General features: G+C 38.1%; 1 protein-coding gene across 1 annotated transcript in view; it reads right to left on the reverse strand.

Annotated features, from left to right (window-relative positions):
• The window catches only part of LOC122808680 (alpha-2-macroglobulin-like), a 2,380,392-nt gene extending 2,369,199 nt beyond the window's left edge, over nucleotides 1-11,193 (reverse strand). The window contains exon 1 of the mRNA XM_044079659.1: nucleotides 11,026-11,193. Coding sequence (XP_043935594.1) covers nucleotides 11,026-11,084 — 59 coding nt within the window. The 5' untranslated portion in view covers nucleotides 11,085-11,193. The remainder of the gene's footprint in view (nucleotides 1-11,025) is intronic.
• Nucleotides 11,194-14,693: the final 3,500 nt, after the last annotated feature.

Genomic DNA, 14,693 nt, shown 5'->3' on the forward strand with positions numbered 1-14,693 from the left:
TCCTTACTTGATATTTCATAGAGACAGAGTTTCCCTTCACACTAACCCTTCCTTCATCCCCAAGATTTGTTCACAATCAAATATTAATCAAACTATTGAACTGCCAGTTTTTTTTCCAAATCATACAAACAAAGCAGAATATGTTTCATCAACTTGATGTACACAGACAGTTAAGGTTCTATCTACATAGAACCAAAGAGTTTAGGAGATCAGACCAATTATTTGGCATTCCTTTTCATGTCTCATGAAAAAGATATAGTTTCCAAGATAACGTTATCAAACTGAATTTCACATTGCATATCTTTTATTTACTAATGGTAAAGAGCTCCCATTTAAAATTAAAGCTCATTCGACCAGATCTATATCCACATCTGCTGCTTTTCAAGCCAGAATTCCAATGGACAGTATATGTGCAGCAGCAACTTGGGCTACCCATTACACCTTTATTACTCATTACAAATTGGACTCTGCCTCCAGGGGCAGAGCCTCCTTTGGTTCCACAGTTCTTAGGAGTATATTCCAGTGAGCCACCCGAGAAAAAGGTGCTAGGGACGCTGTCCCATGTGTAAGAATGAAGGTGAGATAGGACTACAGAACATAAAGAAGTTATGTACTCACCATAACGTTCCATGTTTGTAGTCCATCTTGCCCTTCATTCTTATGAACCCACCCACCTACTCCCATCAATTTATCCTTGGAGGATCTGGAGACAAGATAGTGTCTATCTTCCTTAGAGTTGGAGACCTTTCATCTTTGTTTTTCCTTGTGGAAATAACTTTATATCACTATTATAGACAGCAGCAAACAAGATCTGGGGATTGTTACTAGTGCATTATGGGATACCTACCTTGCCACAAGCCAACTTAGAGACTTTGAGCTTTGTAATCGGCCTAGTCGGAGCTGAAGATCGGCTCTGAACCCATATCTAAGAATGAAGGGCGAGATGGACTACAAACATGGAGCATTATGGTGAGTACATAACTTTTTTTTTTGCAGGGGGCAAGCCTCCCTGCACCCCCACACCCCCTGTTACTTAAATATGCTAACTCTGCGATCGCACTACAGCGAGGAAAGGGAAATCTCCCATTCCGCGCTGTATGCCGATCTCTGTTCAGATCATACGGTCTTCAATCATATGAAATTCAAAGTTTTAAGCTTCAAATTCTGAAGCGGACCCATGTGTGTGTATATATATATATATATATATATATATATATATATATATATATAGATATATATAGATAGATATGTATCATCAACCAAAATTCTCCAACACTGTTGTCGCTTGTCCTTTTGTACAGTCTAGACAAGCAGGTGGGATTGTTCATTTAAGATAGTAATGTCCTCTTGTTGCAATGACATTGGAACAATAACTTTAGGACTTTTCATGATGATACCATTGTCAGAGAAAATCTCATCTAAGATGGAAAATAAGGTGGGACTTCTGGAGGTAAACTAGATTGCTTTGACAGTCATCCTTCTTTGAGGAAGTGGTTGAGCTTCTGTAAAACTGGATCTGCGACTGTATGATCTCTGAGCTCATCAAGACTTGAGGAGGAAAAATTTCTCAACTCCATGACTTCAAAATCAAATCTGTCATTCTCGTGCTGTTCAGTGATAGTTGTGGGAGATCTGGATAATGTATCAGCAAGATAAAGAAGTTTGCCTTTCTTGTAGACAAGATTGAAATGATACTTTTGCAATCTCAACATCATGTGTTGCAATCTAGCTGGAAAGATATGCATAGGCTTTCTCAAAAGTGACTAGAGGTTGATGATCTGTTTCAATCTGGATATGTCTACCGTATACATAATCATGGAACTTCGAGCATGCAAACACAAACGCCACAAGCTCGTTCTCTATCTGACCATATTGCAATTCAGCTTGGGTAAGAGTTCTGGACACGTAAGCAATAGGTTGACCCTGTTGTAGAATGACTGTGCAAAGACCAAATTTCGTAGAATCACATGAAAGAGTAACTGGCTTGTGGACATCATAGTATTTCAGAGTAAGTGGATTGGCAATTCTCTGTTTTAGCACATCAAATGCTCTCTGGTGCTGTTCTAACCAAGGCCAAGATACATCTTTACATGTTGGTTTTCTGAGTGGTGCTGATATTTGACTTAAATCTGGAATTAACTTGCCTAGGTAGTTAACCATGCCAAGAAAACATTGCAGATCTTGAACGCTGTCTGGAGCTGGCATCTCTAGAATGACTATTTGTTTAGAAGGGTCTGGTCTTAGGCCTGAACAGGTAAATAAATGACCAACATACGTGACTTTTCATAGCCTGAATTTGCATTTATGTGGATTCAGCTTAAGATTCTTTTGACGTGCCCTTTCCAGAACTGTTCTGAAGTTTCTGTCATTCTCTGCTTCACCATTACCTCCTACCAGTATGTCGTCTAGTATTATAGCACAAGGATACCCAGAAAAAAATTGCTTCATTGCACATTGAAAGACTTCACTTGTAGAATTTATCCCAAAAGGCATTTTCAGAAATACGTACCTTCCAAACAGAGCACTGAAAGTAGTGAGCAATGAAAATTTCTTGTCAAGCAAAATTTGCCAAAATTAACTTTTTGCATCTAAGACAGAAAAAAATCAATGGCATTTGTCATGAGAGCTGCAACTTCTTTGACTGTGTGCATTGGATGATGAGGTATTTTTAGTGCCATGGTCAAATATCATGGGTCAATACAAATTCAATACAAATTCTGATATTATCTGAGCTTTTCTTATGAGCTACTGCCATGGAAGATACCCACTCTGTAGGATCAGTGACTGGAAAAATCACACCTTGTTGCACGATTTTGTCTAGTTTGGCTTTGACTCTATTCTGCATAGTTATTGGAACTTTTCTGGTTGGCCTGACAACTGGACTGACATTTGGGTCTAACTTCATGGAGTACACAACTAGAAGCTTGCCTAGTTTGTCTTCAAAAAGATCAGCATAGGTAGAAAAATAGACTGGGCAAACTTAGCATAGTGGTCTTTTAAGCTAACATGGTGAACTTCCTTGTTAAATGAAAGCAGTCCCATTTTCAAAGTGTCTCTGAGGCCTAATAATGACTGGATGCGCCTCTTGACCACATAAAATAATAAGTCATAGCTTCTTCCAGCAGAATAACATGAAAGCATTACTGAGCCTTCGGTTTGAATCTCTTCACCACCATAAGCAACAAGCCTCACACACTTTGTCAAATCAAGCCTTTAACCAGCACATACTCTAAAAAATGTTTCTGCAGACATAAAATTACACTTTGAGCCAGTATCAACTTTGAGCTCTGTGGGTTTGCCATTTATCCAAACAGGTCAAAATACTTCATTCTTGGCCCATAAATCAACTATATTGACTGTTTCACTAAGCACTGACACACCAGCAACATAAAAAGAATGAGGGCTTGAGTCGTGACTTTCTAATTGATCAACTCATTTCTTAAAATGTTCCCTTTTAGTGAAAGAATGTGTGGCTTTTGATTTTCAAAATCATTTGAAATGATTCCATTTATTACATTTGTGGCATTCTTGACCAAAAGCTAAGCATTTCTCTCTTTTAGATTCATGACTATCACCACAATTGGGTTATATTACCAAATTTAATAGATGTAAACCACAAATAAAATCTATTATAAGAAAGAATTGGTTTATTTTGGAGTCTGATCCAGAAGTGAAGAAAATTGTAGGTGAGTTCCCATGTTTTATTTATAAGAGGGAGAGAAGCTTAAAGCAATATTTATATTACAAAGATCTTTATCAAGAGAGACACTTTATAATAATTAAGAAGGCTACTTTGCCATGTTACAACTGTTCTTATTGCAGGTATATTAATTTGGAAACTGAATTTATTCATCTCGTTTCAAAGAAAACTTTCTGCTTTAAGACTTTTGCAACTTGTGTAACTGAAAATGAAGTTTATTTAGCCAGTTGTGAGAAATGTAACTGTTTCTATGTCAAAAAGACTAATTGGAAATTAAAATAATGTATAGCTTCTCATTTATCAGAAATTAGAAGAAAAGTAGAAACTAATGCATTAGCTAAACATTTGTCACTTGCTGGCAATGAACACGTTTTTAAGTTTAGAGTTTTGCAAAAAGTGTATCTGGGTAAATGTGGGGGTGACTTAATTAATAAGACAGAACTTATTGAATATAGATGGATTAACTACTTCAGAGTGGAGAAATGACCAGGTCTTAATACAAAGAATAGTGTTAAACCACTTTTAAAAGAGAAACAGATTTATGTGACTTAGGTATCTGTTGTCATCCTTATTTATATTTTTATTATCTCTTTTTATTAAATTTGTTGGGCTGCTTTTATAATAGTATTAGTCGTATGACTGCCATGTGATTGTTATATCCTAATTTTGATAGGCTGGGTTTAATTTATATAGGAGATGAGTGTAACTTAATTTATTACACTGAGAGTCGTGCATGGCTTGAAAGCTTTGTTGTTTTTGAATAAACATATTTTGATGGTCGGACCTGAGTTTTTTTATTAGTTTTTTTTATTACCATAGTTATGACAGTTAACAATGAAATTAGGTTGGGGCTCATGCTTTGAGTTTGTGACTCACTCTTATGCTTCACTGAGGCTGTGCGAACTCTGAAACTTGCTAGAAAGCCCTGGGGTATACCTGTGAGCATTGCAGGGTCTATAGTAACTGCCATGTATCTAGGCCTGTTTCTTTTAACCATGTGCTGCATACTATCAATGTGAGGCTTAGAAGTTACTGGAAACATGCCTTTCTCATTTGTAAGCATATTTGTGTGCTTTTCTGTGAGCTCATATATCTTGACAAATCTCAGCAGTCTCATTCAAAGTTAAATCACTGTCAAAGCAAAATCTTTCTCACAGCATCATCTTTAATTCCACACACAAGTCTCTCCTTTATCAGCTCATCTCTTAAATCACCAGATCTGCACATTTTAACCTTATTTCTCAAGCTGGTTATATATGCTGCAAAAGTTTCACCTGGCTTTTGATCCCTTGTGTAAAACAAATGCCTCTCCATTGTAATGTTGGTCTGGGGGTTACACATTTCTCTAAATTTACATTTTAAACACTTAGGATCCTCCCTTGACTCAGACAGTACAACAACATGATGATTTCCCCTGTCCAGTAAAGATAGCTGATGCATACACAAATGAACGTTCCCTTTCAATGGCTTCTGACACAGCTAAATATTGTAGAATAAATGCTTTTGTATGTTCATCTTTATCAGAAAATGCAGCCTGTATGAACATGTACTCTTGCTCAAATACTCTCCAGTTTTCTACAATATTATTATCAAACACTAGTGGCGATGGTTTTTGAAACAAATATGCCCCTAAACATTGAAAATATGACCCTTGTAATTATGTATGAAAAAATTGCCTCTCTGCAGCTTGCAGTAACACACAAATGCACAATAAACTCTTCAGAACACTGTGCTTTGCGAAATATGCTCTGAAATGGCTGTATTCTGCAAAATAACTTTACTGTAACACTGCACAAACATGCAATTTGGATAGCCTCAGTAAATATGAAAATGCGTGCTTTTGCAAAAATGAGGTAATTTCTCTTTATTTTATTTGTTTTATGCAATTTTGACTTTATTTCAAACATTTACCGTAGTAATTCAAATATTTCTAGCAATATCAAACATTTTGACTTATTTTAATATTGTTTAGAGCATTCTGTATTTTTTTCATATTTTGTGAATAAGAAATAGTTTAAGCAAGTTTTAATATAAGAAATTAATTTCTGAAATGTTTTGCAAATCATACACACAGCTAGTTGACATGTACATCTTCACAGTAATCAAAGGTAAAGGAAAAACCCAACAGAGGAAATGGAGGTCTGAGAAGATCCAGGGCTTTCTTCATCCTCAAGAATTGCTCGGATGCCTGAGGTGTAGTGTGGGATTCTGGCCTAATTTTCTTGGCCTTCTTCCTCGGTGGCTCAGCGGATGGGCCTACTCCCCCTTCCATACCAAGTGCAAGACGTCACAATCTCTGATTTTCTAAATACAATTTTAACCCAGCCAGGAGGCTGCAAAGAGTCTTGGGGACAAAAGATTTGCAAATGGGACAGAACGTATGGTCATGGGGCCTCACCTAAGCAACAAAATGCACTTCTCGTGAATGTCCTTGTAAGGAATTGTCTCCCACAAGCACACATCCCCTTACTCCCCTATACTGCAACATGAGAATAGAAGGATGCATATATAGAATAGTTGTGTAAGAACTTACCATAACCTTAAATGTCCTTCTCTTCCATGTTGCAGTATTCATTACAGTAGGGAGGTTGCTGCCTGCAGTGCTGCCATCTGGCCAGTATACCAAAGTCTTTGCTCCTGGAGGGTACATGTAATGTCCTTTGTCAGGGCCATAAACCGACATAGGGTATAAAAGTGACATCTGCACGTACCCTCTTCAGAATGAACTGCCGCATTCAGTAGTACTCCTTTGGGTTAAGAGAGGGTCTTACTGGGAAGGCCCTTAGACTTACATGTAGGCTAGACCTTGGGTAGTAGGTAGTCTGTGTTGAGACTGGGAAAGAGAATGACTATGTCCCCAAAGGTAGGCCCTGCTATGTTAGGTAAGGTAGAGGGGGCAGGTGGGAGGGACTGAGTACTGCAACATGGAAGAGAAGGACATCTAAGGTTATGGTAAGTTCTTACACAAGTGTTCTATATCCTTTTATTCTCATGTTGCAGTAATCATTACAGTAGTGAGAGTGCCAGTGCTTTAGGTATGAGCCTGGGTGAAGGATTGGGTTTCATGGTCAATGCGGCCTTGGAGAATTCACCTAGCAAACCCTGCTCTAGCTCTCGAGGCTAGGCCCAGTTTGTAATGCTTGGTGAAAGTGTGAATTGAGGTCCAAGGGGCTGCTTCTAAAATGGAAGCATAGTCAATCCCTTTATAAAAGGCAGCTGAGGAGGCAGCTGCCCTAGTAGAGTGAGGCTTGACATGACCATGCAAGGATTTTCCAGGATATGAATAGCACATGGTAATGGATTTTGAAATCCAAGTAGAAATGGAATTTTGAGGATGAGGGTAGAAAACCGGTAGGTTAATGGTACTAGGTTTTCTGGCCTCCTGCAGAACATTGAGTACATCCTCTGAATATAGGTGTCTGTAAGGGATTTGAACCCTATCACCCATAAGGTCAGTTTCAGATTGTTCACCTGAGGGTGCAGTAGGGATCCCCGTCCTGTGTGAGCAGGTCTAGTCAGTGAGGTAACCTGTGATGATTGCCCTTGGTTAGTAAGTGGAGGAGGGGTAACCAATGTTGTCTTGGCAAAAACGGGGTCACAAACAGGATTTTGGGTTTGTCCCTCTGGATTTTCAGGAGGACTTTCTGAATCAGAGTGAAGGGAGGAAAGGCGTAAAGGTACATTCCCTCCCAAGAGAAGGAGAATCCGTCCATTTTCCTAGCTTGTGGATGTGGGTCCCTTGTGCAGAAGCTGGGTATCTGTCTGTGCTGGGGGGGGAGGCAAAGAGATCTGCTTGTGGAATACCCAACCTGTGGATGAGGTCCAGGAATACCTCTCTCTGAAGCATCCATTCATGAGAGGGAGCTGAAGTTCTGCTGAGTTTGTCTGACATGAAATTTCCTGTTGAGGGAATATATACTGCCACCAGGTACATCTGGGGTGATGATGCTGTGTTCCATATCTGGATGGCCAGACTGCAGAGGGGGTAGGACTTTGCTCCCTCCTTGCTTGTCCATGTACCACAGGACAGTCATACTGTCTGTGATTACTTTTAGGGTTCCTGGCTGAAGAGCTGATTTGAATGTTAGAAGGGCTAACAGTAATGCCTTCATTTCCTTGATGTTGATATGGTCCTTTTGTCTTGGGCTGGGCCATCTGCCTTGCACAGAGAATTGATTCTGGTTTATTAAAAGCACTGCACCCCACCCCGAGTCTGATGCGTCTGTGGAAACCTGTTGTAGGGGGGCTGCAACCTGTAGGGGGGGGGTTCCTTGGTTGAGGTGAAGTGCTGAAACCCACCACTGGAGTTCCCTCTTCAGACAGAGAAGTAGGGGAAGGGTTGAGTCCAGGTTCTGGGAGTGTTGGCTCCATAATTTTTTTAGGATCCACTGTATTTTTCGCATGTGGAGTCTTGCCAGAGGTAACATGGGTATAAGGGATGCCATGTGGCCTAACATTCTCAGGAATTCCCGAGCTGTCAAAGAGGAGTGAGTGAGGAGTTTTTTGAAGTATAGACAAAGGTCTAGAATTCTTTGGTCTGGGATGAAGGCTTTCATTCTGTCTGTTCTGATCCTGCATCAGCTCCTATATGGCTATCACATCACATTTTCGGCGACAATGTTGACTCAAATGTGTCAATCAGTTGGGACGACATTGTGTACACTCAAAATGTTCCATTTCAGTTTAACTTTATGTTCTTTCGAACGGCAAATGTTTTGCCATTCGAGCTAATGATAGTAAACCTATATATATATATATATATATATATATATATATATATATATATATATATATATATATATGGGTTCACTACATTTGACCAAAAGTTCATTTGACATAAACCCATTTCACCTAAACCAAATGACCTAAAGTTCATTTGACCGAAAAGTCATTTGACCTAAAACCCATTTGACTGAAAAATAGCACTGGCAGTCTGTAGAGCACTGTAAGGCAAGTAAAAGGTATATGCTCTGTTCCCCAGTGTAGTGCGACCCTGGAGTTAGAATATATTGTTAGGGGGTGTGGGGGGGGCACAGCCCCACACAAAGATCAGTTTTACTGAACAATATCAAATCAAAGCACAGAATATCTAATCAAACTAGGTGGGGGGCTACAGTGGGGAACAGGGTTTTAGGTCAAATGAGTTTTCAGTCAAATGAACTTTAGGTCATTTGGTTTGGGTGAAATGGGTTTAGGTCAAATGTAGTGAACCTATATAGACAGATAGATATCTATATCTCGATAGGGTTTCTATTAGATGACCAAAGACGCATTCTATCAAATGCGTCTTGGTCGAACTTAAAACTATGAAAAGGCAAAATAGCAAAGCAGCTTTTAAGCGAATTCTTTCCCAGGGAAAGAATTTGCTTGGCTGCTTCCGTTACTTTGCCAATTTTGGCACTGTAGTCCAATCTCGGAGTTGGTATATTTAAGTAGGGGGGTGTGTATTCTTTCAATTTTTTTTTTTTTTTTTGGAACAGCGATTTTTTTCCCTTGGAAAAAAAATCGCTGTTTTGAGATTTCGAGATTGTAAGCTTTCGATTACATGGGGTTGATTATTCATCGTTCGCTTTTTTAAGCGTTTGATGATATAATATAGACCCTCTCTCTCTCTCTCGCTATATATATATATATATATATATATATATATATATATATATATATATATATACACATACACATACATACATACATATATGGATTATTTAGAATAATTTGAGAAAACTGTGTACCTTTGATAGATGGAATGTAACTGAAGTACCTGAAGAAAACCTATGTCAACAGGAAGCAACATACAAGCTCTACATAAACAGAAACCACAAATAAGGCTCAAACCTTGTAAGAATTTGGTCACAACAGCATTATCATCACTCTGGCCATGATGTGCACCTAGAACCCAGAATCTTTTGCCCTACATCAGATGTCTCACATTTCCAACTTAACTTTTATTCAGTTGTTGTCACAACCCCAGATTTTTCCACTTTTGTTTTTGCTACTGTTTCAAAAGTATCTGCCTCCTCTTTCCAAGGTTTTGGCTTCAGTCTGGCAAAACTCTGGATTTCTCTATACTGAATTTAAGTTGTCATTTCCTAGTTATTCCTCCAATGTTGTATTCTCTTCTTAACATAGTAATTTCCCCTTGCCAGGTATATGAACCCTGAAGCAGATTACTGTGGTATATGTAAAAGGTGCACATTATATTCCAAGAGCTCAAAAATGTAATTTAAAAATGTCCTTTTCTCTTCTCACTGAGCACAAACCATGCCCCCTACATGCACTAAATACAGGTCTATAGCTATTACCTTTTTCTAGGCAGTATAGTTCTGAACATACACATGGAGAGCACATAATAATGTAAATACATTAAACCAAACAAGAAAGTGGATAAATGCACCAAAATATAAACGGTAAAATCTCAAAGGTGCAAAATGAGACCGGGATACTTTCCACAACCAATTTTATTATCCAATAGTTAAAAATTCAAAACACGCCAACATATAAAAAAAATAAATGCCTTAAACGTTCACCACAGCTGTTGGCGTGTTTTGAGTTTTTAACTATTGGATAATAAAATCGGTTGTGGAAAGTATCCTGGTCTCATTTTGCACCTTTGAGATTTTACCATTATAATGTAAATACATACTGATATATATTTTGATACAGTTGAGCTCATCCTACTGTACATATTTTTGCTAAAGTTCAGGTTCTCTGGCCCATTTAGTACCATCCCTGTTGTGGATTTTGAACGCTCCAACATTTATTCTTATAGAAGCCCCACACCTGCTTCTGTTGCCAGACTTTGGTATGTTTTTTCACTATTACATAAGCTACCATCTATCACTACTAGCATGGTTAGATTTCGTAGTACGGAGCCAAGATGGTCTGGATAATCATATCAATAAATGTTTGCCTCTAACTCAGTTGCTCTTCATTGTTCTGAAAAGGGTAAAGAAAGCATTTCATATTTAGCTTTCACCTGGCATGCCAAGAGTTACTGTTTCCAAAACGCATCCTTAGAAAACCTGAGACCAAAGATTAATACTCACTTTCATCAATTTTCTACAAGATGGGTGCAACAAATGCAGCAAATGAAACTGGTCAAAACATGATATAAAACATGCTCTTGTAATACTAAAAAAAACACCTATAAAAGCTGAATGCAGAGCAGGTGATCAGTGTGAATATTTAACATAATCTGTATTACTGCATAATATCATCTTTAAATGAGTGCTAGTATACATGCATACATACTGGATCCCTTCCCTAAGACTTTCTTCTCTTAGGGAAATCTAGCTATACATCATTAATTGTGTTCTGTTACTTACGGCCTTGGAGCTGCTGTTATTTGAATGAAAAAAGAGATGAACAGAATTCCTATTTTCATGGCTGAAATCAGTCAGAGCACAGATGTGTGGGTAGCTAAGACTGAAACAGGAGTTAAATACTAATGTAGTCAGTAAAGGTAAATGCATCACTCCCATGGCAAAAGCTGTGTGCTTACAGAGGCCATGACTCCATTGTTATCATGAAACCTTCACCTTTGATTCTAACTGAGAGATCAGTCAGTGACATATGCTAGTTTGCTTTCTCCTTCATTTCAGCTGATAAGTAAGTCATAATGTTTGCTTTTGCTTCCCAAAAATGAGCTAAAATAGTTGTGCAATAGAACAGCTACATTATGTTTCCAGTTATAGTAACCATCTCATAAACCCTAATCCAGTCATGTACTGTCTCCTTTAGCCTATTCATAAAAATAGTGGACAAACTTAAAAATAATGCAGAATATCTCTGAGTGTAAAATGACTGTCGTACGTTATGCAGGATGCACACTGAGGCAATGTTTCATTCAAGATCTGGTATAACAAGTGAACATAAAGAAATAAATGCATCTGTACTATTACACATGATATTTTCTGAGCTCCATAATTAAAATAAACAGGTCTGCCTTAAGTTTAATTTTATATAGTGTATAATAAAAGGGCCATTTTAACCTGAAGGGAAATAAGACTTATCCTTCACCTGTCTTCAATACACCACCTCCATTTAAAATAGACAACTTAGGTCATGGTGGGGAGGGAGGCAGTAGTTGCAGCTATCAATAGCTTTATGCCACTTTTTATGCAGGTAGAAAATTTGCTGGGAAATCTAATAGGAGGCTGTACAGGAACAGTGAGGTGTGGAAGGGTACAATTCTACTACAGTCCTATTATCCTTCTTTTCTTGTAGGCAAATGATAGAAAAAAAAATAGTCCATGCAGATATATTTCTGACGTGAAAGATAAATAAAATGAGGGCCACAGACAGTGACTAGTAACTATTATGCCCGGACTCCTGTAGAAAAAGCTACCATGGGCTTTCACTTGCAGATTAATGATTTTGCAATAATAGAAAAGAATATATATGAATGTATAATACCTTAAGAATAAAAACTGCACAGTGTAAAATGTGCATGGTCATCATTCCCACTGTTGCAGTAGCTCTTGGGCTACATGGTCCACTGTACATGCTTTTACAAAGCATTGCAAACTGGATTCCTTTTCTAGGTAAATGTCGAACTTTAATAGGGCCATTCTCCAGGGGCTCCTGGATCAGTATCTTTCACTTTTCTCCCAGGTGGAATAAACTTAGGAAATCAGCCCATATAACATAACTGCAGCAGAGGGAATAATGAATATAGTGCTGTTGTGGAATATTGTACTTACCATAACAGTTGATATTCAAATTTCTCACTGCTTCAGTAGCCACATCCACTGTCTACCCTCATATTGTTATATATAGTTGTTGCTGGAATATAAAGTAGAGCTGGGTTTTTTCTACTTGATATGTTTTATTGTTATTATTGGTTGGTTGTTTCAAGTTTGTTAGGCTCTTCTCTCATGGGTCCTCCCTTCACGCCAGATGTAGGAGGTTGCACTGCCCATACCCTTAAGTATAAAGATATGTTTTGTGCTTCCTACACCTTTAGGGGACACAGACATTTCTCAGTGTAGGTGAACTAGAGTTTAATCAAGAAAGTCTTGAAGAAAGTTTCACTCTCACTACTGATTTACCTCCATCACATTAGCCAATTAGCAGTCAGAGTTGGAGTGGGGTGGGGGTGGCAGAGATTTTTGAAGCTGGCCAGTTGTTTCCTAGGTAGGAAACAACCCATGTATCCTAAAGTCTGGTGCAACAGTGAGGAATCTGAATATAGTATAGATGTATATGTAAACTTACCATAACAGTATATGTTTAAATGATCAATGCTGCAGTAGTCTAAGCTATATGGGCTATATCCTGCATAGGATTTAACAATCAGCCAACTTCCAAAGCTTTAGGGCACCTTCTGCATGTCCAGACCATTAGTCAACTAAGCTGAAAAGACTAAAATGATTGGTTTGGGTGCTAAGCTCTTTATAGCTTTCACAACAACTGATAGAGAAAGGCTGAGCCCTGATAAGACATTACTAGGAAAACATCTGGTTAAGTGTTGTTGTCTTTCTGCAGTTATTGTCTAGCAAACACATTAACAAGTCTCTACAGTTTTCTTTGCTCTAGGATTCAGTAATATCACCTAACTTTTTGTTTTGTCAATTGCACAGTTACAGCAAGTAAGTTTCTAGCATGGGGCCACATGGTTAAGTTTTTTTCCTGCTACTCATTTCTAGCATATACATCAGCATGTTTCTACTGGCATCTGCTGTAGGGTTCAGTTGTAGTGCCTGATTTTATGTTTTACAAGTCTAGTCAATTGTTAATAATATGAAACAGTTTTGTTTGTGAAAAAAGTTTAGTCATTGCCTAGTTTTTCATATCTGTTAAGCTGCTTATTCTAAAGTTCTTAACTGTCATGTTTACGGACTATATGTTGTGTAACAAAGAGTGGAAACTAACTGAGATAGACATTCTACCTGTCCTTCTAAAACCTGGAAACCTCTATCTCAGCAATCCAAAACTTGCATACCAACTCATATCTCTTGTTGGCTGCTTTATTTTCCATCTGCCTTTCTAAACTCTGGAAACCTCCATTTTATTAATTCCAAACTTGCATACTTAGACATTCTCCTGTTGGCTGCCTTATTTTTCCAGTTTAAAAGCTACAAAGTATAAATGTACAACCATGAAATATAGTGCATTACTTATGTTGGACAAACACTACTTAATGCAGCAGAGCATAGGTGCTATGTGAATCGTACTTTATCTATCTAGTTCAGTTATCAAACAATCTTAATTATTTTACTCTGTCTCTCTCTCAGTGTACTAAGCACATAATATCCTTGATGGTTCCTGCTGAAAAAAATAAGGCAATCTCACCATGAAGAGACCTTCAACAGCTGAATTCCACTCCAGTTACAAAAGTACAAAAGGAGAATTACCTTCAGTTACAATCTATGTAAGGCAGTTTCCAAGAATCAAATTAAACTGCTTAAATATCTTGTTTTCTTTCACTTCTGCATCAGTGTGTTCTATAATATAGTATTGAATCTGCTGGAGGGACACTCCCACACACACCCACAAACCTTGTACTGCTTAAGGTGAAGCTAAATTAACACTTTAGTATACTTTACTCTAGCAGTGTAAAATTTCAATGGAAAAAAACAAATAAAGACCATAACAATAAAATTAAGAGCTGTGACTCACCTCAAGTAGTTAGAGTTTAAAGATCCTGTCTTTGTATCCCTGACCATTCTACCTCACTGATTATTTTTGGTGGAAAACCATCTGTGAGGGAATAACTACAATCCACTGAAGTATCAGCTCGGTTGAGCCCACTTCATTTACCCTCACTATGCTTGGGCTCACTCCACTCCCCTAGCCTACCCCCAATTCCCACCCAGCCCACATTCTCAACACTTATCCTAAGCTAATCTCTACCCATCATATTACCACCAATCATGAAATAGTTTTAATTCTTACTTTTGCCCTCTTCACACACCCATTTACCACTTCCTACCTTTTTACTTTCTTTCAGTTAGATTCCTTCTACATTGCAACTCAACAACCCCTTCCACTT

Source organism: Protopterus annectens, chromosome 8.part0 (genome assembly GCF_019279795.1).
Source record: "Protopterus annectens isolate FY-2018-M chromosome 8.part0, PAN1.0, whole genome shotgun sequence".
NCBI classification, from domain to species: Eukaryota; Metazoa; Chordata; order Ceratodontiformes; family Protopteridae; genus Protopterus; species Protopterus annectens.